Genomic DNA, 25,904 nt, shown 5'->3' with positions numbered 1-25,904 from the left:
AAATATTTTAAGATATAAGGAAATGTGATTATATTAAGATATTAAAATTATGACAAAACTATATTAAGACAGAGGGAAGGAATTTGCTGATAGAATATATGATCTGGAATACAGAGAAGGAAGGTCTGGGGAGGTTGGAGACACAAGTTAATGCTAAGAATATAATGAGGATAAAGATTGTTTTTATTTTTTTTCTATTTTTCTTTCTTATTTTTTTACCGTTTTGTGTTTATATGTTATGTCATTGTATTTTTCTATTTTTTGTTGTGTTGTGTTCTACTTTTTGTTGTTTTATACTTATTGTAAAATCCAATAAAATATTTATTAAAAAAAAAAAGAAATCCCCTCTATTCAAGATTGGATCCAAAAGCTGACAGAATATGCTGAATTAGATGGTTTATCAGAAAAAGAATAAATCAAAACAGGAATTTGTTTCTAAATGGGAGTTTTTAAAAGAATATCTGAAAAATAAATATAGTAGTTTAAATTCTGTTGCAGCATTCGAGGAACTTCAGTAATAGTTGTAAGGTAGATATAAGAAATTAGATTTAATGAGAATAAGTTTAATTATATAAAAAAATGTGTATTGGCAATAAGTAATATGAATTTGAAGTATGGAATAGACGGGAGCTTGGGTTAAGACCAATATATGTTTTATTGTTTGCTAAGAATATTATGTGTCTATGGTTATTTTTGTATTTTGTGTATATGGCAGATGAAAGTTATGGACTATATTCATAACTTTCTATATTGGCAGAGATGACTGGCAGAATCAGAGACCAGGAAGAAGAGACGGTGAAGGAAGATTGGAGGAAGTTCAAAGACTATTTACAGAAATACTATAAGATAATGAATGTTTGATGACATCAGATTAAATGTAAAAGGTTATTAGTAAAAAGTTGAAATAGTAAAAAAGACCTAATATTTCAAGATAGAAGGAAATAGAGTTATATTAAGATAGTAAAATTATGATAAAATTAAATTAAGACAGAGGGAAGGAATTTGCTGATAGAATATAAGATTGGGAATACAGGGAAGGAAGGTCTGGGGAGGTCGATGAAATAAGTTAATGCCAAGAATATAATGAGGATAAAAATTGTTTTTGTTTTTATTTTTCTTATTTGTATTTTTTGCTGTTTGGTGTTTGTGCATTATTCTATCTTTTCTGTTTTTGTAGTGATGTGGTTTTTTTTTTTGTCGTTTTATACTTATTGTAAAACTTAATAAAAATGATTTAAAAAACAAACAAACAGTAAGCTTGAGTTCTTGCGAGGCAGAACTTAACCCTTTAACTCTTTCCCTCATGGACATAGAGTGGTTACAGCAACAGTTTGATGATATAAAAGTAAAGGTCACTTGTCCTGTTCAAGTTTATCAGGACAATAAAGCGTGTATAACGTTGCTCTACTCAGAAGGATGTAAGCAGAGGATGAAGTATCTGCAAATCAAGCTAGGGAATGCATCCAAAACGGTATTGTAAAAGTGTCTTACATGCCGGGGAAAGAGATACCTGCCGATGTTTTAACCAAAGTTGTTAACAAGGAACAACTTTTGGTGTATGTACATAAATTGCGGTTATGTTAGATTCTGCAATGGTTGGCATGAAAAGGGGGAGGATGAGGATGTTTCACCCCTCCCATTGCAAGAATCTGCTGACAATGTTTCAGAAAGGAGGGGGCAGATTTTGCTCATTGCTTCTTCCTCTCCAGCCTGACTTCAAAGGGATTCTGAGCGTTATCTGTATATAGATAAGGTGACTGCTCAAACAGCTATAACACTCATGCAGTCCAGCGTCTCCGCTTAGTCTTTAGTTAGTTTTGCAGTAGCTGTAGAGAATAAAAGAAGTTATACTTCAGAGCTGTCGTTCATGTGGTTCATACTCTGCTGTGCTCCACTGACTTTTGGAACTGAGTTTGGTGCTCACAGCTCTAAGTTGTGAGTCCACAGCACTTAGACCTGCTCCCTGCAGTGGAAGGTCTCTGGGAGTGCTTTTCCAACTCGCCTGGCCCAGTCGGGGCTGAAGAGGTTGAGCCCAGTTGTTGGCACTGGCTCAAAGGCGAAGCTGACATTTTATTCCCCCACGTTCATCCTGCTGGGGGTCCCAGGGCTGGAGGCGCTTCACTCCTGGATCTCCATCCCCTTCGGCCTTGGCTACCTCGTTGCTCTCGTGGGCAACTGCACCATCCTCTTCATCATCAAAACGGAAGCCAACCTCCACCAGCCCATGTTCTACTTCCTCTCCGTCCTTTCAGCCATCGACCTGGGCCTCTCCACTTCCACTCTGCCCAAGATGCTGGCCATCTTCTGGTTTGGCCTTGGGGAGATCAGCCATGGGGCCTGCTTGGCTCAGATGTTCTTCATCCACAGCTTCACGGGGATGGAGTCTGTCGTGCTGCTAGCCATGGCCTTTGACAGGTACGTGGCCATCTGTGACCCTCTGAGATACACCACCATCTTGACCAAGGCAAGGGTAGCCTGGATGTGTGCTTCCGTTGTGCTGAGGACATTCCTATTTGTGCTGCCCATTGCCCTGTTGACTCTCCGCCTGCCCTTTTGCAGCGATCACGTCATCCTTGCTCACACCTACTGTGAGCACATGGGCATTGCCAAGCTGGCCTGTGCCGACATCCGGATCAACATGATTTATTGCTTGTTCACTATTACCATCCTCATGCTTGATGTGGTCTTCACTCTTTTGTCCTATGTGCTGATCTTGCCGTCTGTTTTCCGGCTCCCCTCCAAAGAGGCCTGGCTCAAATCCTTGGGCACTTGTGGCTCTCATGTTGCAGTCATTTTTGTCTTCTACACTCCTGCCTTCTTCTCCTTCCTCACCCACCGCTTCGGACGCAACATCCCCCATTATGCACATATCCTCATTGCCAATCTCTACCTCATTTTGCCCCCGGTGCTCAACCCCATCATTTACGGCATCCAGTTCTTGTTCTCCAAAAGGGCGCCTTTGTCCAATGTCTCCTGATTATCCTGCCTTGCAGGGGGTTGGACTAGATGACCCCCAGGTCCCTCCCCACTCTACGATTCTATTTTGCATTCCTACAATCTGTTGAGTGGGAATTCAGATATATAACATGCTCTACGTAATCCGAGTGTTTTGTAAGGCTGGGAGAGAAACCCCAGAGAGCGGTTGCTGCCAATCAGTGTAGGCCATCCTGAGGTAGATGGATCAATGGTCTGATTCAGAACTCTGCAGTTCTTTGATTCTGGCAAGCTGGACTCTGGCCCAATTCACTGCAGTGCAATTTGGGGCAGCAGATCAGGAGGGGCAAGAACTTTTCAACAATGTGCACCCGAATTGTTGTTGTTGTTGTCCTGCCTTTCTCTCTGACAGGGGCTCAGGGCACAGAAATGGCTCCTCTTTCTTGAAGGGCCCCACAGACCTCATGAGACCCCTGAGAAGATTCCCTTGCTGCTTTTTTCATAAATCAGCAACAGAGGTTGCTGATTTATTTATTTACAGGAGGGCTGTTGCTAAAGCACATAACATGCCCTTCACGCTTAGTTATGTATTAGGAACACAGGCACAAATTATTGTGTGTGTGTGCATATTTGCAAACTACCCCCATCTCTGGGCAGTGAGACTCCAGGGGTCCCAGGTCCATATAGTTTTATCTACTCACAAATTCAACCAGAGTGTAGGATGGAGGGGCTCACAGCATTGACACCCCCAGCAGGTCTGGCTTCTCCATCTGTCGCAGCTTTGGCTCCGGCACAGAGGATGCCGGTCTCTGGGTCTCCCACAACTGTCTCTGGCTCTTGCTTTCCTAGCTAGACAGCCCCCCCCCCCCATTAACCTGGGTTGCCCCATCCCTTTGCTGCAGTTCTTGCAACCTGGCTCCTTCTTTGGGGATGCTGAGGAGGACACTCTATGGCCAGCGAAGGCCCTTGTCTTGCCAAGAAACTAGCCTGTTGGAATCGTGCATCCATAATGCTATGGAAAGGGTGAATGTCTTCTAGAATTCTCTGGTGTCACCAGAAGAGGAAGCCGTTCTTTTCAGTTAGGTCTGTTCTCAACTGCAGAGGATGAGTAGCCTTGGGAGCCTCTTGGGGAGATGGAAGTGTTGAAAGGACTGAATCCATGGGGAAAAGCTACTTGCTCTGAGATGGGGGAACCTTCGGCCAAAGGCCAGCAGAGAAGGGATGCTGTTGGCCGCTGGTTTCTGTTCCTCCCCACTTTCCCAAAGGGGGTAACATCTGATCCTGTGGGTGGAAAGAGCATCTCAAAGTCAGGGGCCAGTCTGGGCCAAAACGGCCCTCAGCTACCCCCACCACGGGGTCCCCGGCTCTTGTCTATATTATTGCACTTTATGTGTTGTTTATGTGCAAGATAAACAGGATACGTGAACCTAGGCCAGTAGGGTCCTCCTCTCCGGGAGACGGACAACCCCTCCCCAAAGCTCCTCCCTCCCCTACTTCCCCATGGGGGTCCCCCACACCTCCCATCACTCACCAGGATGGCTTTGGCCATCTCCTGCTTGGAGCACTTCAGGGTTCGGAGCGTGAGAGTGCAGAGTGGGGGGCAAGGAGGGCAGGTCTGAGTCCCTGCTCTGGTTCTCTCCAATACTCACCCCTGGGAGAGGGATGTGCAACCGCAGCACATCTGCAAAGAGAAGGACATGGGGACAGGTGAGTCCGTCCCTGAGCACCTGGCAAGGCTATTCCAAGAGTTTCCTCCTGGGTTCCAAGTCCTACTGCAGGGGAGGAGGGACATCCCAAGCCTTGGGGGCTAATCCTGGCCTCCTTCAACCAGAATGTGGCTCCCCAGGCTAATAAGATGGTCAATATCCGGTTCCACTCCATCCTTTTAAAATTTAAATAACAAAATGGATCCCAACTTTCAGAGCATGTAAATCACATGAGTGGAAAGACCGCTGCTCCACTCACAGAAATAGGACTATACTTCCTTCTCCCACCTTTAAAGTAAACGTCTATATAATGAAACCGAATCGACCCAAGTCTGCCTTCCTCCGCCAACCTCAACTTCGCTCTTCAAGCCAAAAGACAACACTTCCCCATCCCCGGGCGAAATCCCCTGGCCTGTCATTGGTAGAGCTCCCAGCACGCCAGTGGCCTTTACCGCAGCACAACGCAGGGACTGACTGAGCGGGCGGTGAGATGCTTTCAGCCTCGGACACTTGGCGGGTTCTGAAATGGCCATGCAGGCCAGATTCACGACCCAAACGAGCCCACGGGACATAGTTTGAGGACCCCTGGTCTACACTGACTGGCAGCAGCTCCCCAGAGTTTCAGGCAGGGATTTTGTCCAGCCCTTGCAGGAGATGTCAGGGGTTGACCCTGGGACATTCTGCATGCCAAGCAGATGCTCTAGGGCTCCCCATATTTCCCTGCACTTTCAACGTTATGCTATTAGCAACCGTGCAGATTCCACCTGCCTCTTTCGAAAGGAGAACACTCACCTGGTTAATAATAATAATAATAATAATAATAATAATAATTTGTACCCCACCCATCTGATTGGGTTCCACAGCCACTCTGGGCAGCTTCCAACAAAATATTAAAATACAATAGTCCATCAAATATTAAAAGCTTCCCTAAACATAATAACAACAACCATCCATTTTCAGTCCATTGAATTAGCAATTAAGCATTTCTGGAAAGGGAAATGGCATACTTTTGTTGCGTGCATAAGCATGCATAGGAAAGTATTAATCATTTATGATGAGAATAGGATTTATTTATTTTGAACTTTGCTGGGTTCCTCCTTGGCAGCCAGTGCAATGGTTTCAGCAGGGCTAGAACTCAGGACCCGCTGCCTTGAGGGACATCTAAGAGCAGTTGGGCAGGGGAAAGGTCTCCCTTGGGAGGTGGTGGACTCTCCTTCCTTGGAGGCTTCTAAGCAGAGATCGGACGGCCATCTGCCATGGATGCTTTAGCTGAGATCCCTGGGGGTTGGACTAGATGACCCTGGGATCCCCTCCTATCTCTCCACTCCTGAATTCTAGGAGGAGCTTCCTTGCCTCCTGCAAAGCCCTTTCCCCTGCAAGCTCTTCCTCTGGTTTCTGGCCAAGGGAGGGGGATGCTCAGAGTCCAGCCAAGAGCCTCACCCCCAAAAGGATATCTGGGCATTGGCGGAGCCAGGGGGGCAGCTGCCCCCCCCCCGAAATCCATAAAAACTAATAAGAATCTGAGGTTCTGCCAAGCGAGAGAGGGCTGAGGTGGAGGGGCTCGGCTTGGCAAGGGTTAAAGGGAACCGAGCTGCCTTCCTAGAGAGGACAGGAAGCAAGGGCGGGCAGGTCCTCCAGAGCCAAGGCCCCTCCCTCCCCAGTCCTTTCCTGCTTCGGTGTCTCTCCCGGGATCTGGTGAGTCTCCTCTCTCTCTGGGATCTGGTGGGGGTCCCAGGGCTGCAGCAGGGGAGGGGGCCTGGGGGGCCTGATCTGCTCCTGCAGGGGGGGGGGACCCCAAGTCAGGGAGGAGAGGGTCCTGCCAGGGAGGGGCCAGGTCAGCCACGCTCTCCTTTCTGCAGAGCAGAGGATCCCAAACTCATTTGACCCTCCGCCCCCACCTTCAGAAAAAATCTCCCTTTTTTAAACAAAGGAGTCCCTGGGACTTTAACTTTGAGTGACATCGCTCAGCCTCATTGCACAAGGGAGGAAACATGTGCAAATGGTTTTCCAAAGCTGGACGAGGAGGTGGACTAGCCCCCCCCCCAAAAAAAAACGACGGGGAGAAAGGAAGGAAACGTAGGAAAGAGAGGCCAGGAATAAAGAGAGGGATCCCAGGCCATAGTGTGGCTGCTGCATTGCAAACCAGTTTGTGTTAAGCTAGTAGAATAATAATAAATAAAAACATCAAGGGAGATGTCTTTGGCCCCGCCCACTTGGCCCTCAGGGGGTTGGCCAGATACATTCCTGGCCCTCAGAAGAGAGAAAAAGAGACCTCACCCCACGAATCTGTCTGGAGAGCGGCAGAGATTGCAGAAAAGGAGACAGAAGCAGGGAGTGGAGGTGGGGGTGGGGGGGGGAGCAACTCCTGAGACCCCCAGGTGAGGACCCCCACTAGAACCAAGCATCCATTTTCCACAAGATTCAAATGACTCCCTTGTCAGTCAGTTCTGACTTCATGCATTGACTGGAAGGGAGGAGCAATCAGGCTGATTAATCTCACTTCAGTTGCCTCCACATTTTGCATTGCTAGAAGGCTAGAGACTTATTTCTCCTCCTCCTCCTCTTTCTTTTCAAAAAGAAACCTCATGGTCTGAGATGCGGTGAAGTCCAGCCCATTTCCCCCCCGTCCTACAGATTCTGCAACAGAACAATGTATTTGCTTTGTAGGATTTGCTAGAGCTTCTCATTTAGACGGATAGGACTTGGCAGAAGACCAAAGGCTTCCTTCCCAGAGGTATCCTGAGAGCACAGATGGATGAGCAAGACTCAGCTGGCCCTGGAAAAGGAAGAGGCCATGCCAACCAAACTGTGTTCTGGGAAAACTCTGTGCAGAAGATCCTGGGTGAGGAGGACACCCTCCGCTCAGAGGTGCAGAGCCAGCAGTTGAGGCAGTTCTGCTGCCAGGAGGCCAAAGGACCCCGAGAGGTTTGCAGCCGACTCTACCACCTTTGCCACCAGTGGCTGAAGCCGGAAAGGCACACGAAAGCTGAGATGCTGGACCTGGTGATCTTGGAGCAGTTCCTGGCTGTCCTTCCCCCGGAGATGGAGAGCTGGGTGAGGGACTGTGGAGCAGAGACCAGTTCCCAGGCGGTGGCCCTGGCCGAAGGTTTCCTCCTGAGTCAGGCAGAGGAGAGAAAGCAGGTGAGGGAACCTTTCCTCTGGATACTCCCAAGGGGCTACAAACAGGATGGAGAACATCCCATAATGGTCTGCTGATGGCCCATCCTTTTTCTGAGAAAACATCCATGGAATGAGATCTCACACCCTTCAAGTCTTTGTCATTCTCTTTCTAGCATTTCTCCCCATTCTCTGTTTTGAATCCTTGTTTCTTTCTCAGGGAAAGGATCTCTTTGCAGAAATGGACCTGGATTCCTGTGAGGCAGAGAGGCCTCCGTTGGACACCAGAGAGAGGCAACTGGGTAAGGAGAAAGGTGGTTTTTCTCCGTTTGGTCTCATTCTGTTGGTTTTCCAACTTATCTGAGGGTTCTTTTCATCTTGTTTTGGGGGGAGACAGTTGGGAACAGGGGTCCAGAGGAGGGGAGATGTATTTCTGCACAACTAAAATATGAAATGGGCATAAATGTCCAAATGCTCTCAGCAGGTAAGTCCTTCTCAAAGCCCCATCTGTAGTTAGAGATGCCCTGTTTCACCTGTGAGAGAAGCAGGCACTCCTGGCGTCCTGCTTACCCTTTTTCTCTTGCAGGTGACAGAAGGATGCCGGCAAGACCTCCTGATCCGCCTTTTCATGGGGGCAGAAGGGAAGCAGCAGCTGTGGAACCAGATCAGGTCAGGGGAAGCTGCCTTGTGGGGACAGAGGCTGAGGGATGGAGCAATATGATGTACTGGTTGGACACAGAGGAATGGTGGGAGGAAGCAGCCGGGAAACCAGGAAACGAAGACGGCTCAGAGCCCAAGGAGTGGAGATGGAGGAAGGATGAGCGGTCAGAGGGGGAAGAGGGAGAAGCCTGGGAAGAGGAGGTGTCAGAAGCTGAAGGGGAAATAGGGCTTAGTGAGCTGGGAGACTCTGTGGCAGAATGCAGTGCAGAATCAGAGGCAGAAGAGGGAGGAGGTGAGTGGGAGAGGAAGGTCGAGAGGCTGATGTGAGTCAGGAGAAGGAGGAGCCACCAGGGGCTCCCTCTCCTTCTGCCAGAAGCCACCCTCCCTGCTTGTCTCTCAGAGCCAGGAGACCCCCTGCATTGCAGGAATCTCTGCTAGATCATCCAAGACCTATTACCACCCAAAAAAGGCTTATTTTATTTCTAGATTGATAACTGAATGCAAAAATTGGTTTCTTAGCAGTGGACAAATGAGAACAAATAGTGGCATGGATTCACCTAACCAGCGCCATCCGCTGGAAAATGGAGCCTGCCCCCCATTCCTCCCCTCCCCCTCTCCATGCCCCCATGAACCCCTTGAATTTGGCTCTAGGGCATTGGGAGGGAACCTTCCCAGAACAACTCACGAGGAGAGGAGAAAGTGGATCCTTCCATTTGGGGAAACTGGAAGGCTTGCGTAGGCAGAATGACTTGGAAAACGCAAGGTGGAGTACCACCTATTTGCACAAAGATGAACAACCATAGTTAAAATGCAGAATAAAAGAAGCACCCATAATTAAAATGTGCAGCAAAGCAATTCTATTGAAACAACACCGCAATTAACAGGAAGGAAACAACAGAGCATTGTGGAGCAGATCATATTTCTGCTGTCTCAGAGGAGGACATTTCCCTTTTTCTTTTAGGGTCCAGTGTGCTTTGAAGATGTCGCTGTTCATTTCACAGACGAGGAGTGGGCGTTGCTGGATCCTGACCAGAGAGCTCTGCATAAGGACCTCATGGAGGAGAATCGTGGGATCGTGGCCTCTCTTGGTAAGGCTCCCTGTGGGATTGTCCTGTCTGCCTGGAAATTCAAAACATACCTCTATGTGACAAACCTCATATATTTTCACAGAGCTCAACTGTGGTCCCTATGACACCTGGGAACCTAACACCCCCACAATAAACTGTAACTTACAGTTTTTTCTTTGAACAATCTTCTTCAAATTATTCCTTTTTCTACCACGATTGGACTGGTCTGAACTGCCCAGGCCATCTAAAATGTCAGCTTCGGAATTGTTAGGAAAGCTAAGTAGCTTCAGGTTTTCTGTTTTTGCTCCTGTCAGTCTTGGGTTGACCAAAGAGACGACTGGCAGCGAAGCTCAGGTGCTGCCAGCCAGAGAAGAAGCAGGCCTGGGGAGAGGAGAGTTAGCAGCGGAAGGCAGAGAGGAGAGGGAGAGCAACTGTCATCTGAGCTCTGAACTATGGGGAGAAGAAAAAGAGAGACAGAGTGACAGACAGCTTTGTGAGAGCTACAGGAGTGACTCAGACGCTGGAATGCAGGAAGCATTCTCTGCCAAATCTCGTAGGATCTGAAAAGTGGCGGAGACAGGTGAAAGATACTGGAAGAGAAGGTGGGGAAGGGGGAGGAGCTCAGTCCGGCAATGCCATCTTCTGGGGAGGACGATGAGTAGAGGAGCTCTGTGCAAGTTCGTTGTTTTAGCAAGAAATCCGAAATAATTAACAGTCATCTCACGTTTGTGGGAAAGACCAAGCCATAACAAGGACTGACATTGGAGATGGAGGGGATGCCATGACTGGGCCAAATAGAATTCATCCCAGAAAAGAGCAAGGCTTATGGAATCTCAGGTAGTAGTAGCAGTGGTGATGATGATGATGATGATGATGATGATGATGATAGTAATACAGTGGTACCTCAGTTTACAAACTTAATCTTTTCCAGAACAGTACTGTTCTTAAATCGAGGTACCACTGTAGTAATAATAATAATTTTTATTTATACCCTGCCCATCTGGCTTGGTTGCCCCAGACCTTCGCAAAACTCTCCATGTCTCTGGAAGGAGAGTGGCTTCGTGAACCCATCAGCTAGGTTCTTGGCAGAGGGACAATACTTCAGCGCAACTAATCCCTCCTGAACACTCTGGCACACATTCCGAAAGCGAATGTCTAGGTGTTTAGTTCTGGCCTTGAACTGACCTGACTCTGCCAAATGTAGGCATGGTTGATTGTCCTCGAAAACACGTATTGGTTGACAATCCACTTCGCAGAGTTCCAGCACTAAGCAAGCATAGAACTCTACTTCTCTGCACATCTCTGAAAGAGCACTGAACTCAGCCTCAGTGGATGAGAGCGCTATAAGACTTTGCTTCTTGGACCTCCATCCAACTACTGAGTTCCCAAACTTCACCACTAGGCCAGACACAGACGTGATCCTCAAGATTAGCCCAATCTGAGTCCACATAGCAAGTCAGTTTGACTTCTCCTTGTGCTGGTAACCTAAGACAAAAGTCTTTGGTCTCCTGCAAATACCTCAGAACTCTCTTGATGCCATTCCAGGCTTGCACACTAGGGTTTGAAGCTTCCCTGCTGAGCAGATTGACAGCAAATGCTATATCAGGTCTGCTCCACTGGGACAAGTACCTTGATTTCAGCAAGGCATTTGACAAGGTGCCCCATGATATTCTTGTAAAGAAGCTGGTAAAATGCGGTCTTGACTATGCTACCACTCAGTGGATTTGTAACTGGCTGGCTAACCGAACCCAAAGGGTGCTCATCAATGATTCCTCTTCATCCTGGAGAAGAGTGACTAGTGGGGTGCCACAGGGTTCTGTCTTGGGCCTGGTCTTATTCAACATCTTTATCAACGACTTGGATGATGGACTCAAGGGCATCCTGATCAAATTTGCAGATGACACCAAACTGGGAGGGGTGGCTAACACCCCAGAGGACAGGATCACACTTCAAAACGACCTTGACAGATTAGAGAACTGGGCAAAAACAAACAAGATGAATTTTAACTGGGAGAAATGTAAAGTATTGCACTTGGGCAAAAAAAATGAGAGGCACAAATACAAGATGGGTGACACCTGGCTTGAGAGCAGTACATGTGAAAAGGATCTAGGAGTCTTGGTTGACCACAAACTTGACATGAGCCAACAGTGTGACGCGGCAGCTAAAAAGCCAATGCAATTCTGGGCTGCATCAATAGGAGTATAGCATCTAGATCAAGGGAAGTAATAGTGCCACTGTATTCTGCTCTGGTCAGACCTCACCTGGAGTACTGTGTCCAGTTCTGGGCACCAGAGGTCAAGAAGGACACTGACAAACTGGAACGTGTCCAGAGGAGGGCAACCAAAATGGTCAAAGGCCTGGAAACGATGCCTTATGAGGAACGGCTAAGGGAGCTGGGCATGTTTAGCCTGGAGAAGAGTAGGTTAAGGGGTGATATGATAGCCATCTTCAAATATATAAAAGGATGTCACATAGAGGAGGGAGAAAGGTTGTTTTCAGCTGCTCCAGAGAAGCGGACACGGAGCAATGGATCCAAACTACAAGAAAGAAGATTCCACCGAAACATTAGGAAGAACTTCCTGACAGTAAGAGCTGTTCGACAGTGGAATTTGCTGCCAAGGAGTGTGGTGGAGTCTCCTTCTTTGGAGGTCTTTAAGCAGAGGCTTGACAACCATATGTCAGGAGTGCTCTGATGGTGTTTCCTGCTTGGCAAGGGGTTGGACTCGATGGCCCTTGTGGTCTCTTCCAACTCTATGATTCTATGAACTCCCTAGGGCTGACTGAAACACTTCAGTATTTTCGAACGCAGCGCGTTCTACTTGCTGGCTGTCCTTCACAAAACTAGTCTCCATAGGACTTCTCACTCCTGCACAATCACTCATCCTCATTTTCTGAAGCAATTGCTCCATTTTATCTCTCTGGCTGAGCAAGAAACTTCCATCCTGTGCACGGTCAACACTAACACCTAGATAGGTTTTGACAGCCCCAAGCTGTTTAAGTTTGAACCGTTTACCTAGCTCTTTGGCAAACTTCTCTGCCTGTTCATCTGTTGCTGAGAAAAATAACACATCATCAACCCAGATCTGCAAATACTGTTGCGTTGCACCTGAACCTCTCAAATAAACACAACTATCGGCAACACTTCTTCTGAAACCTAACTCTTCTAAGGCTTCATTCAGGCACATGTTCCAGTTTCTAGCAGATTGACGCAATCCGTAGATGGATTTGTGCAATCTCCACACAACACCCTGCCTCAAGTTCTCAAACCCCGGAGGAGGAATCATGTACAGCTCCTCCTGGAGATCTGAGTTTAAGTAGGCAACATCCACATCAAAATGGTTTACCTTCCAGCCTCTCTGTGCTGCACAAGCTAAAAGCGTTCTCAGAGTCTCTGCTCATGACGTTGGCGAATACACCTCCGTGAAGTGTATTCCCTTCTTCTGAGTAAATCCACGAGCAACTAAGCTGGCTTTATACTGTGGTTCTCCAGTGTCTGTGGGTTTCAAACGGTAAACCCACCTGCAACTCACAGCCTGTTTGCCTGGTGGCAACTCTGTGAGTGAGAACACACCTAGATCTTTCATGGACTTCATCTCTTTGTCCATCACCCTGTGCCACTTATCTGCTTCTTCCTCAGGTAAACTCTGAATATCCTCGAAGGATTCAGGTTCACATCTGGCTGAACCTACCCAGATGCCTGAAGCTTCATACCGATCAGGAGGCCTTCTTGCCCTCACTGATCTTCTCAGCGTGAATCCTGGTGACCCTGCTGCTTCACTGGGTCCAGCTAAATCATCCTCAACTTCAGTGTCTTCCCCCTCTGACCTGCTGCACCTCTTGGGCCTTACAGCTGGTTCAGCAGGTGAAGAAGTCTCACTCTTTGGCTCAAACTTGACACTTGCCTGAGGAGGTGTTCTAGGTTCTCCCCTCTGAGGGATCCTGAGCTGTCCCTGCCTTGGACTCTGTCCCTGTGGTGGATCCTGTTGCTCTGGACCGTGGTCCCCAGCAACAAATTCCTCTTCCTCCTCAACGTCTGAGTCATAGAACTGCTGTGAAATCACGTCTGGATTAGCGTGCAGACGTTTCCAACCGGCTTGTGCACAGAACTCAGCGCTATTGCTGATAACCAACCTAGACTGGTTTCCACTTGGGTACGCAAACCGCCAGGCCTTTGAGCCAGGCTCATACCCTACAAAGATGATTCTTCTAGACCTTGGCTCACCTTTCTTGCGTAGAGCCTTTGGAATAAGCACCCAGGCCTCACAACCAAACACACGAAGGTAGTGCACCTTAGGCTTCTTTCCATGCAGTAAGAAATACAGCGTATTTCCTACACTAGAGTTGTTCACTCTGTTCTGCGTATGGACCACATATCTCCAAGCTTCAGACCAATACTTTTGGGGTAGCCCTGCGTCCCACAGGATCGCAGACACAGCTTCCTGCACCGTCCTGTTCCGTCTCTCTGCGACTCCATTCTGTTGCGGAGAGTAAGGAGCGGTCAATCTGTGGCTAATCCCCTTCTCCCTAAAGAAATCCTGTAAAGCAGAACCAGTGAATTCAGAACCTCTATCACTTTGAAAACCACGCACTTTGGTGGAAAAAGTTACCTCAACTGCGGTGATCCAATCCCTGATCATTTTAGCCGCCTCCCCTTTTGATTTAAGGGCAAAGGTCCAAGCAGATCTCGAAAAATCATCAATCAAAAGCAGAGAGAACCTTGACCCTCCCAGTGATTCAACGGACATGGGGCCAACCAAATTTGAATGAATTAATTCAAAGGGTTGTGTGGTCTGTCTCTGACTTTGGATAGGAGCATGTCACAACTTTTGCCTGTTTACATGCATTGCAATCTAAAAATTTTCCACAACTCCTAAATTTGCATCCTTGTGTCAACTCTGGTGCTTTCTGAAGATGCCCCCAATTCAAATGGGCGAAACGTCTGTGCCAAATATGCGAACAACCATTGTGGGGCACTACATTCACACATTGCCCTTTTGCATCTTCGGTGTCATCCTCTCCTGTGGAAAAAGGCACATTTACAGCAAACAAATTGTCTTTAGACTGCATTGTGTACACGTGTTTCACATCCTTGGAAAATTCACATCTGGTTCCTGCAAAAGAAATTTGAAAACCATCGACAAGTAAATCATTTACACTTAACAAACAATTAGTTAAACCGGGCACCGCAAAAGCTTTGACTTCATGCTTAAGAAAGGGGCAGAAGAAAAAGCCTGTCTCTGTCAGTCTTTTTCTGCTTCCATCCGCAATCGTAACAAACTTTTCAGTTTTTACTGTCCTGCAATTTCTTAACAGTCCAGCAGATGGCACAAGCGGGTTTGACGCTCCTGAGTCAATTATTACAGTGAGAAAGTTTTGTTGTTGACATTCCTGGGTCACCATAGCAACAATCTTCTCACTACTCCCCTCCTTGGGGCTTCTGCAGATGTTCTCTCTGGTTGTCACGGCAACAGACTCCCCCCGGCAGGAAGACTTGCCCACGACCTTCACAGCTTCCGTAGATGCAACTCTCTCAGTTGCCATGGAGACTGGACTTCTCTCGGCGTTCCCACACAACTTCACAGCTCTTATCTCTACTTGCTCCAGGTGGCTGGCCTTGAACCTCTAGCTGCATTCAGCTTTGCACGGCTAGGCTTCAGCTCACGGCGTAAACAACTCTTGGCAGCTTTTGGAGAAAGAGGCGTTTCTGAGCTTTCACTGCTCACTGCCCCCCCCCACTGCTCACAGGGCCCCCAGGACGTTTTCCTGCACCCCCTCTGGTGGGTAAAGGGCTCCCAACACTTGGCCTCTCTCCAGGCTCCTCACACAGACACGTTGTAGCATCCATACAGCTCCCAGGCTCAGCAAAAGTATCAGCAGCATTGCAAGCAACAGGAACAGTCCCTTTGCCCCCCCCCCACCGTGGGGGCTCACAATTCCTCCCAGCTGTGTATCGGCTCTCAAGAATGTGGCCGGCGCCATCTTGCCTCTCCCTTCCGGATGCAGCCACGTCTTGGCCTTTGCTTCCCACCCCAGCTTCACAAGCCTCTCAGAGTGCAAGCCAAGCGGTCCCTGGCCTTTTTGCATCCAGGACAACAGGCACTAGATGAGCATCCACATTTTCAGCCAAAAAAGCAAGCACACGCTGCTCTGCAGCCCTTTCAGCCTCTGCTTTCCCAGCTGTGTTGTGTGGTGGCTGAATTACGTCCCACAGCTTCTCCCCAACTAGGGTCAGCTCTGCTTGAAAGCTCCACTCCAGCCAATTGTGGCTCTTCAGTCTCTGACATGGTAGTTTAAACTCAAAGCCATGTCCATCAGGCAGCTGAGCCATTGCCTCCTTTCCCTTCTGTTGGCTTGTACTCACTCTTGCAGCCAAACTGGGCATTTCCGGACAACATGGCGCTCTCTCAGCTCCGTCAGCCTCCTCCGATCTGCCCTCTGAAGTGCCTGGCAGTCGATCAAACTGACGCTCAGCAAATACAGCTTCAAAGCCCTTTCTCACACGCTTCGCGTCGACCCATAACCTATTCCAAGACCTCTGTTCTGATAAGCTCTTCGGTAGATTTATTGCTTTCTTGTTCGGCGTCCAGCAAGCTTCCCCCTGCGAGCCTCTGCAGGTCGTAAAGCAATTAGCAAAGTAGCACAGCAGAGCGTGTGATTGAAAGGGCACTTCCCAAAACGTTGCTTCTGTTCTAAAGTCACTTTATTGTCACAAAAGACATGTATTTACAAAGTCTAAACTCCACCTGACTCCAGCTGCATTGTCTCCCTCTGCTTGCAGCTACGCAGCTACGCAACAGGCAAACTGCTTTCGATTTCCACTGAACTCACAGCGTTCCAAGCTGCTTTCGTCACATCCTGGCTTACTTCCCTTGTAAACCCTTCTCCTCAGTCTCGAGGCACAGAAGGTTAACCCTTCACTACACCCAACATGTTAGGAGCAATCAAACCTTTGAAATACATTTTTTACAAAACTCTTCCACAATTTTGACCACTACTGTATATCAAACAAAGCAACATTCAACATTCTCATAATAAATATGTTTGTTAATGACAAACAAAACAAAACACCCAACTCCCTTCCATTCTTCCCCATTTGTTCCTGAGGCTCTAATCCCTTTTTTGTCTCCATTGCAGATTGTGATGAATCAGAAATCGAGAATGAAGGTGACCACGACAATATTCCCAGAGAGGAGAGGCCACGTAAAAATTTGGAGTGTGGAGAAAGCTGCAGTCAGAGCTCCCATTCCACTTCCCATCAACAAAATATCCTTGGAAAGAAACTCTATCAGTGCATGGAATGTGGAAAAGGCTTCAGTCAGAGCTCCTCTCTCACTTCTCATCAAAGAATTCCTACAGGGGAGAAACCCTATCAGTGTGGGGAATGTGGAAAGAGCTTCAGTAACAGCCACCATCTCACTTCCCATCAAAGAATTCATACAGGGGAGAAACCCTATCAGTGCATTGAATGTGGAAAGAGCTTCAGTCAGAGCTCCTCTCTCACTTCTCATCAAAGAATTCATACAGGGGAGAAACCCTATCAGTGTGTGGAATGTGGAAAGAGCTTCAGTATGAGCTCCCATCTCACTTCCCATCAAAGAATTCATACAGGGGAGAAACCCTATCAGTGCATTGAATGTGGAAAGAGCTTCAGTAGGAGCTCCTTTCTCACTTCCCATCAAAGAATTCATACAGGGGAGAAACCCTATCAGTGTGTGGAATGTGGAAAGAGCTTCAGTAGCAGCTTCGATCTCACTAAACATCAAAGAATTCATACAGGGGAGAGACCCTATCAGTGTGTGGAATGTGGAAAGGGCTTCAGTCAGAGCTCCCATCTCACTTCCCATCAGAGAATTCATACAGGGGAGAAGCCCTATCAGTGTGTGGAATGTGGAAAGAGCTTCACTTATGGCTCCTCTCTCACTTCCCATCAAAGAATTCATACAGGGGAGAGACACTATCAGTGTGTGGAATGTGGAAAAAGCTTCAGTACCAGCTCCAAACTCACTTCCCATCAAAGAATTCATACAAGGGCGAAACCCTATCAGTGTATGGAATGTGGAAAAAGCTTCAGTCACAGCCACAATCTCACATCCCATCAAAGAATTCATACTGGGGAGAAACCCTATCAGTGCGTGGAATGTGGAAAGAGCTTCAGGATTAGCTCTGATCTCACTTCCCATCAGAGAATTCATACAAGGGAGAAACCCTATCAGTGTGTGGAATGTGGAAAGAGCTTCAGAATGAGCTGCAATCTCACTTCCCATCAGAGAATTCATACAGGGGAGAAACCCTATCAGTGTGTGCAATGTGGAAAGAGATTCAGGAGCAGCACTGTACTCACTTCCCATCAGAGAATTCATACAGGGGAGAAACCCTATCAGTGTGTGGAATGTGGAAAGAGCTTCAGAACGAGCTCCAATCTCACTTCCCATCAGAGAATTCATACAGGGGAGAAACCCTATCAGTGTGTGCAATGTGGAAAGAGCTTCAGTAGGAGCACTGTACTCACTTCCCATCAGAGAATTCATACTGGGGAGAAACTGTGAGGAGAATCAGAACTTACAGGGTTAAACAGTTCTGTGTGACGTCTCACATTCTGAGGCGTGGTTTGGTTCACATACGGGAATCTTTCTTTGTGTGTGAGTTTCCTTTCGTTTTTGGCTGAGAGACGAAAGAATGTCCGGTCTCTCGCCTGGCTGATTTATGATGTTTTTCTTCTCATTAAAGGCTGTTAGAGATTAGCAAGAAGCCTGCGTTCAGTCTGATTTATCATCCACACACAAGGCAACATTTTCTGCCGCTGCAGAACTCTGCTAAGAGCTTCAATGAGAGCTCAAGTTTTTTCCTCGGCATAGGCGTCCATCGGCACAGGGGAAGCATGCCGGGCACCATCTTATCTCACAGAAACCCTATCAGTGCGTGGAATGTGGAAAGAGCTTCAGGATTAGCTCTGATCTCACTTCCCATCAGAGAATTCATACAAGGGAGAAACCCTATCAGTGTGTGGAATGTGGAAAGAGCTTCAGAATGAGCTGCAATCTCACTTCCCATCAGAGAATTCATACAGGGGAGAAACCCTATCAGTGTGTGCAATGTGGAAAGAGATTCAGGAGCAGCACTGTACTCACTTCCCATCAGAGAATTCATACAGGGGAGAAACCCTATCAGTGTGTGGAATGTGGAAAGAGCTTCAGAACGAGCTCCAATCTCACTTCCCATCAGAGAATTCATACAGGGGAGAAACCCTATCAGTGTGTGCAATGTGGAAAGAGCTTCAGTAGGAGCACTGTACTCACTTCCCATCAGAGAATTCATACTGGGGAGAAACTGTGAGGAGAATCAGAACTTACAGGGTTAAACAGTTCTGTGTGACGTCTCACATTCTGAGGCGTGGTTTGGTTCACATACGGGAATCTTTCTTTGTGTGTGAGTTTCCTTTCGTTTTTGGCTGAGAGACGAAAGAATGTCCGGTCTCTCGCCTGGCTGATTTATGATGTTTTTCTTCTCATTAAAGGCTGTTAGAGATTAGCAAGAAGCCTGCGTTCAGTCTGATTTATCATCCACACACAAGGCAACATTTTCTGCCGCTGCAGAACTCTGCTAAGAGCTTCAATAAGAGCTCAAGTTTTTTCCTCGGCATAGGCGTCCATCGGCACAGGGGAAGCATGCCGGGCACCATCTTATCTCACATAAACCCTATCAGTGTGTGGAATGTGGAAAGAGCTTCACTTATGGCTCCTCTCTCACTTCCCATCAAAGAATTCATACAGGGGAGAAACCCTATCAGTGCGTGGAATGTGGAAAGAGCTTCACTCAGAGCTCCTCTCTCACTTTCCATCAGAGAATTCATACAGGGGAGAAACCCTATCAGTGCGTGGAATGTGGAAAGAGCTTCAGGAAGAGCTCCTCTCTCACTTCCCATCAGAGAATTCATACAGGGGAGAAACCCTATCAGTGTGTGGAATGTGGAAAGAGCTTTAGTCACAGCCAGTCTCACTTACCATCAAAGAATTCATTCAAACGTTAGAAAAACCCTTCATTATACAGCTTTCGGAGCCAGGCAAATAGACACCCTTTCAACCAGGCCTTTGCCTGATTGACATCTAATGCCCTTTAAAAATGTGGCGGGGAGGGGGGTTACAGATGTTTATTTTCTATTTTTCTATTGTACTTTTATGTTGTAACTGTCCTGAGACCTGTGGGTGTAGAGAATAGGAGCCTTCTCTTAGAGGCCTAGGGGTCTTTGCCCCCCCCCCAAACTGAGGGCGTCACCCCTCAGTTGGTACACATTGACATTCCAATGGCGTACATGCATCATGTCATTGATTGTGCAAGGTGGGACTTACATGCCCCCCCCCCAATATTTTATTCCAGTTGGTACCACTGGGTCGAATGGTATACAAATTGAATAAATAAATAAATCACCTTTCTTTGCACATGTTCCAGCTTGTCAATATCCTTATTTATTATCATGCCACGCCCAGATCTCCTTGGCAAAATGGTTTGTGTGAACGAGTGAACCAAACTTTGCAACAAAGTATAAGAACTCTGTTGCACGATTCGGGCCTGCCCAATTCCTTTTGGGCCGAGGCTCTTTCCTGTTTTTCTTATGTGTACAATCATAGATATCAGTCCGCTATGGACTGCACCCCATATGAAATGCTTTACAAAAGGAAGCCATACGTAAAACATTTCAAAATTTTTGGTTCAGAGGTATGAGTGCACACTTTGAAGGACAACAAATTGAGCAAACGTGGTGAACATGGTATTTTTCTGGGATATGAAAAGGGTTCCTATCGTGTGTTAATCACTGACACAAAAGCGATTAGGTTGACCAGAAGCATAGATTGTAATCAAAATGGAACAGAGTTGGCATTTTTCAATGTCATCCCATTTCAGATGATGATGGTGCAAAAGCAGTTAAGAAAGAGGCAAGATTCTGTTGTTGCTGATGATAATGCTGATGCCAACATAGATTCTGATGATGACACAGATTATCAAAGCCCAAAAGCCTCAGATGAGTCTGACACTGATTCAGACACAGCACCTTCATTTACTTTAGGTCATCATTCTCCCAAGGAGGAAGAGATACCAGACCCAGAGGATCAGAGAGTTTTGTGTAGATCTAAACTACAAAGGCCATACCACCTAAACGGCTCTCCAAAGAGTTTGCTAAAGCTGCTGTTACTAGCAACTCTGGTGCGGTTCTTGAACCAGCCAACTACAAAATCTGTCCGCAAAGGATGCTGAACCTTGGCTGAACGCCATGAAAGCCGAGTTGAATTCCCTAAAGCAGAATGATACTTGGGAATTGGTTCCAGCAGAACTAGGCATGAAGTGTGTTGATAGTAGGTGGGTCTACAAGACAAAAACTGATCGGAATGGGAAAATAGTCAGGTACAAAGCCAGACTAGTGGCACGAGGTTTTTCCTCAAATACCTGATCAGGACTATCATGAGACATATTCATCAACAGTAAAGTTTGAGAGTGTTAGGCTGTTGATGAAAATTGCTGCTGAGGAAGGTATGACCATTTCTCATCATGATGTAAATACTGCATTCTTGTATGGAGTTCTCACTGAGAAAATCTACATGTCACCGCCAGATGGTGTGCAGATAAAACAGGGAATAGTTTGTAAACTGAAAAAATCCCTGTATGGTTTAAAACAGAGTGCACGATGCTGGCACACCAAGCTGAATGAAGTGCTGTTCTACCGAGGTTTTCAGCAAGGGAAGGCTGATTCTTGTGTTTTTGTGAAAGTGTCCAATCAGCACAAGCTCTACTGCATTTGCTTCGTAGATGATATATTATTTTTGTGGAAGAATGAGAATATCTACAAAAGCACTCAAAGCTGCAGAAGCATTTTGATATGAAAGATCTCGGAGAAGTCAGCAATTATCTCTCACTAGAGGTAGAGAGAAATGCACAAGGTGATGCTTTGCTGCATCAGACATGTAAAATCACTGATGTCATTGAAAAGTTTAACCTGAGTAATGCTAGTGCTGTAGACACCCCCATGGTCTCAGGTTATCAACATGATGCTGATGCTGATGTTTTTCCTGATACAACACTTTTCAGGAGTGTACTAGGCAAACTCAGTTTTATAGCAAGGTGTACAAGACCAGATATTGCTGCGAGTGTAAATTTGATCAGCAGGCATGCAAACCAACCCACAGTTCAAGATTGGAAAGCACTGAAACGAATAGCGAGATATTTAAAAGGAACTGTGGATTACAGATTGAGACTTACTAGTCAAAAATCTGGAGGTCTTGAGATCTATGCCGACGCCAGTTTTGGCAGTGACACAATTGATGGCAAAAGCACATCAGCTGTGTGCTATCTGTACAATCAATGCCTTTTTTATTGGTCTTGTAGAAAGCAGGCAAAAGTAAGCTTGAGTTCTTGTGAGGCATAACTTAACGCTTTAACTCTTTCCCTCATGGACATGGAGTGGTTACAGCAACTGTTTGATGATATAAAAGTAAAGGTCACTTGTCCTGTTCAAGTTTATCAGGACAATAAAGCGTGTATAACGTTGCTCCACTCAGAAGGATGTAAGCAGAGGATGAAGTATCTGCAAATCAAGCTAGGGAATGCATCCAAAACGGTATTGTAAAAGTGTCTTACATGCCGGGGAAAGAGATACCTGCCGATGTTTTAACCAAAGTTGTTAACAAGGAACAACTTTTGGTGTATGTACATAAATTGCAGTTATGTTAGATTCTGCAATGGTTGGCATGAAAAGGGGGAGGATGAGGATGTTTCAGCCCTCCCATTGCAAGAATCTGCTGACAATGTTTCAGAAAGGAGGGGGCGGATTTTGCTCATTGCTTCTTCCTCTCCAGCCTGACTTCAAAGGGATTCTGAGCGTTATCTGTATATAGATAAGGTGACTGCTCAAGCAGCTATAACACTCATGCAGTCGAGCGTCTCCGCTTAGTCTTTAGTTTTGCAGTAGCTGTAGAGAATAAAAGAAGTTATACTTCAGAGCTGTCGTTCATGTGGTTCATACTCTGCTGTGCTCCACTGACTTTTGGAACTGAATTTGGTGCTCACAGCTCTAAGTTGTGAGTCCACAGCACTTAGACCTGCTCCCTGCAGTGGAAGGTCTCTGGGAGTGCTTTTCCAACTCGCCTGGCCCAGTCGGGGCTGAAGAGGTTGAGCCCAGTTGTTGGCACTGGCTCAAAGGCGAAGCTGACATTTTATTCCCCCACGTTCATCCTGCTGGGGGTCCCAGGGCTGGAGGCGCTTCACTCCTGGATCTCCATCCCCTTCTGCCTTGGCTACCTCGTTGCTCTCGTGGGCAACTGCACCATCCTCTTCATCATCAAAACGGAAGCCAGCCTCCACCAGCCCATGTTCTACTTCCTCTCCGTCCTATCGGCCATCGACCTGGGCCTCTCCACCTCCACCCTGCCCAAAATGCTGGCCATCTTCTGGCTTGGCCTTGGGGAGATCAGCCATGGGGCCTGCCTGGCTCAGATGTTCTTCATCCACAGCTTCACGGAGATGGAGTCTGCCGTGCTGCTATCCATGGCCTTTGACAGGTACGTGGCCATCTGTGACCCTCTGAGATACACCACCATCTTGACCAAGGCATGTGTGCTTCCGTTGTGCTGAGGACATTCCTATTTGTGCTGCCCATTGCCCTGTTGACTCTCCGCCTGCCCTTTTGCAGCGATCACGTCATCCTTGCCCACACCTACTGTGAGCACATGGGCATTGCCAAGCTGGCCTGTGCCGACATCCGGATCAACATGATTTATGGCTTGTTCATTATTACCATCCTCATGCTTGATGTGGTCTTCATTCTTTTGTCCTATGTGCTGATCTTGCAGTCTGTTTTCCGGCTCCCCTCCAAAGAGGCCCGGCTGAAATCCTTGGGCACTTGTGGCTATCATGTTGCAGTCATTTTTGTCTTCTACACTCCTGCCGCCTTCTCCTTCCTCACATCAAACAATAAAAGCTTCCCTAAACAGGGCTGCCTTCAGATGTCTTCTAAAAGTCTGGTAGTTGTTGTTCTCTTTGACATCTGGTGGGAGGGCATTCCATAGGGCGGGCGCCACTACCGAGAAGGCCCTCTGCCTGGTTCCCTGTAACTTGGCTTCTTGCAGGGAGGGAACCTCCAGAAGGCCCTTGGCACTGGACCTCAGTGTCTGGGCTGAACGATGGGGGTGGAGATGCTCCTTCAGGTGTACAGGACCGAGGCCGTTTATGGCTTTAAAGGTTAGCACCAACACTTTGAATTGTGCTCGGAAACGTACTGCTTCCCTCAACATAAATTAAATTAAAAGTGTTGCTTGTGTGTTCTGTCTCTCTCGTGTGTTTGAATCTAGAAGACAGCATACATGTTTACAACCATGTGAATACATAAAGAGGGCACGGCTGCATACAATCAGCTTCAAAAACTGAGACCTCTTTATACTGACAATAAAATTCCTGCAATGGGAAGCAAGAGAGAGAAAGAGAGAAAACTTGCCCTTTTCAACTTTTCTTGGAGAACAACCTTCTCCAGGATTTCTCTTTCACACACAGTTCCAAAAACAGCTTGGGAGGGAAAGGGGGAAAAGGATCGTTTTCCAGGTTTTCCTGCTTCCCCTTGCAAATTAGCATCACTCTGGTCCTCAGCAGATGCTGGAGTCACAGTGGCACCCATCTAGAGGCTTCACGCAGGGCTGAGACCCTGGCCACTCCCGTTAACTGGGATGGTGGGAGATGATCCCTCCTTCCCCTCTCCCTCCCTTGCAGCCTCTAGGTCCCTCCCTCCCTAAATCTCTGACCTTCCTTGCCTCCCTCCCACAGTCCAGCCCAAGGTGAAGATCACCCGCTCAGACAACTATCCATCTTCACCACACAACACTCAGTTGATTTGCAAGGTGAACCGCTTCTTCCCTGAGGGGATCGAGATCAAGTGGTTCAAGAACGGGAAGGAGGAACCCAAAGTGTGGACCACAGGTCATCTTGAGAATGGGGACTGGACCTTCAATATTGAGGTGACACTGGAGACAAATCCAGAACGTGGAGACGTCTACATCTGCCAGGTGGAGCATGGAAGCTTTGAAGGCCCCGTCACGGTGAAATGGGGTAGGACGCCTTCCCAGCCCTGACCCACCATTGCCCAAGGAAGTGGGGGGCATTCCTGGGGGGCTAGATGTATTGCTCCCCACTCAGGGGGCTGAGCCCAGGCCTGCCTTTCCTCACTCACGGCTTTTTCTTTCTTCAGAGCCACCGTCGGACTCTTGTGGGCAACTGCACCATCCTCTTCATCATCAAAACGGAAGCCAGCCTCCACCAGCCCATGTTCTACTTCCTCTCCGTCCTTTCGGCCATCGACCTGGGCCTCTCCACCTCCACTCTGCCCAAGATGCTGGCCATCTTCTGGTTTGGCCTTGGGGAGATCAGCCATGGGGCCTGCCTGGCTCAGATGTTCTTCATCCACAGCTTCACGGAGATGGAGTCTGCCGTGCTGCTATCCATGGCCTTTGACAGGTACGTGGCCATCTGTGACCCTCTGAGATACACCACCATCTTGACCAAGGCATGTGTGCTTCCGTTGTGCTGAGGACATTCCTATTTGTGCTGCCCATTGCCCTGTTGACTCTCCGCCTGCCCTTTTGCAGCGATCACGTCATCCTTGCCCACACCTACTGTGAGCACATGGGCATTGCCAAGCTGGCCTGTGCCGACATCCGGATCAACATGATTTATGGCTTGTTCATTATTACCATCCTCATGCTTGATGTGGTCTTCATTCTTTTGTCCTATGTGCTGATCTTGCAGTCTGTTTTCCGGCTCCCCTCCAAAGAGGCCCGGCTGAAATCCTTGGGCACTTGTGGCTATCATGTTGCAGTCATTTTTGTCTTCTACACTCCTGCCGCCTTCTCCTTCCTCACCCACCGCTTCGGACGCAACATCCCCCATTATGCACATATCCTCATTGCCAATCTCTACCTCATTTTGCCCCCGGTGCTCAACCCCATCATTTACGGCATCTGGACCCGGGAGCTGCGCAGGAGGATCCTGCAGTTCTTGTTCTCCAAAAGGGCGCCTTTGTCCAATGTCTCCTGATTATCCTGCCTTGCAGGGGGTTGGACTAGATGACCCCCAGGTCCCTCCCCACTCTACGATTCTATTTTGCATTCCTACAATCTGTTGAGTGGGAATTCAGATATATAACATGCTCTACGTAATCCGAGTGTTTTGTAAGGCTGGGAGAGAAACCCCAGAGAGCGGTTGCTGCCAATCAGTGTAGGCCATCCTGAGGTAGATGGATCAATGGTCTGATTCAGAACTCTGCAGTTCTTTGATCCTGGCAAGCTGGACTCTGGCCCAATTCACTGCAGTGCAATTTGGGGCAGTGGATCAGGAGGGGCAAGAACTTTTCAACAATGTGCACCAGAATTGTTGTTGTTGTTGTCCT

General features: G+C 47.5%; 5 protein-coding genes across 5 annotated transcripts in view; all 5 read left to right on the top strand.

Moving 5' to 3' along the window:
• Positions 1-25,904, top strand: part of LOC310675486 (uncharacterized protein) — a 448,115-nt gene that overhangs the window by 172,786 nt on the left and 249,425 nt on the right. The window contains exons 2-4 of the mRNA XM_083436147.1: positions 7,308-7,781; positions 7,978-8,059; positions 8,344-8,426. Coding sequence (XP_083292273.1) covers positions 7,392-7,781; positions 7,978-8,059; positions 8,344-8,426 — 555 coding nt within the window. The 5' untranslated portion in view covers positions 7,308-7,391. The remainder of the gene's footprint in view (positions 1-7,307; positions 7,782-7,977; positions 8,060-8,343; positions 8,427-25,904) is intronic.
• Positions 1-25,904, top strand: part of LOC310676825 (uncharacterized protein) — a gene marked incomplete at its 5' end in the record, with an annotated part of 105,694 nt that overhangs the window by 65,194 nt on the left and 14,596 nt on the right. The gene's annotated exons all lie outside the window — the stretch shown is intronic.
• Positions 1-25,904, top strand: part of LOC310675583 (uncharacterized protein) — an 85,928-nt gene that overhangs the window by 45,428 nt on the left and 14,596 nt on the right. Inside the window, exon 9 of the mRNA XM_083436476.1 lies at positions 16,793-17,108. The gene's annotated coding sequence lies outside the window, so the exon portion shown is untranslated. The remainder of the gene's footprint in view (positions 1-16,792; positions 17,109-25,904) is intronic.
• LOC310676866 (olfactory receptor 52E4-like) lies at positions 1,578-2,977 on the top strand (the record flags this gene model as incomplete). Its single annotated transcript, XM_083439043.1, has 2 exons — positions 1,578-1,595; positions 1,970-2,977. The coding sequence occupies 2 exons, from the start codon at positions 1,578-1,580 to the stop codon at positions 2,975-2,977; spliced, it is 1,026 nt and encodes a 341-aa protein (XP_083295169.1).
• Positions 15,878-25,552, top strand: LOC310676824 (uncharacterized protein; the record flags this gene model as incomplete). The annotated part of the gene is given in 7 exon segments (XM_083439001.1): positions 15,878-16,039; positions 16,619-16,684; positions 22,586-23,078; positions 23,081-23,449; positions 24,287-24,558; positions 24,708-25,032; positions 25,035-25,552. Coding segments are annotated over 7 exon segments (2,205 nt in total).

Source organism: Podarcis tiliguerta (assembly GCF_965153285.1).
Source record: "Podarcis tiliguerta genome assembly, chromosome: 4".
Classification (NCBI taxonomy): Eukaryota; Metazoa; Chordata; class Lepidosauria; order Squamata; family Lacertidae; genus Podarcis; species Podarcis tiliguerta.
This window is presented reverse-complemented; position numbering and strand designations above follow the sequence as displayed.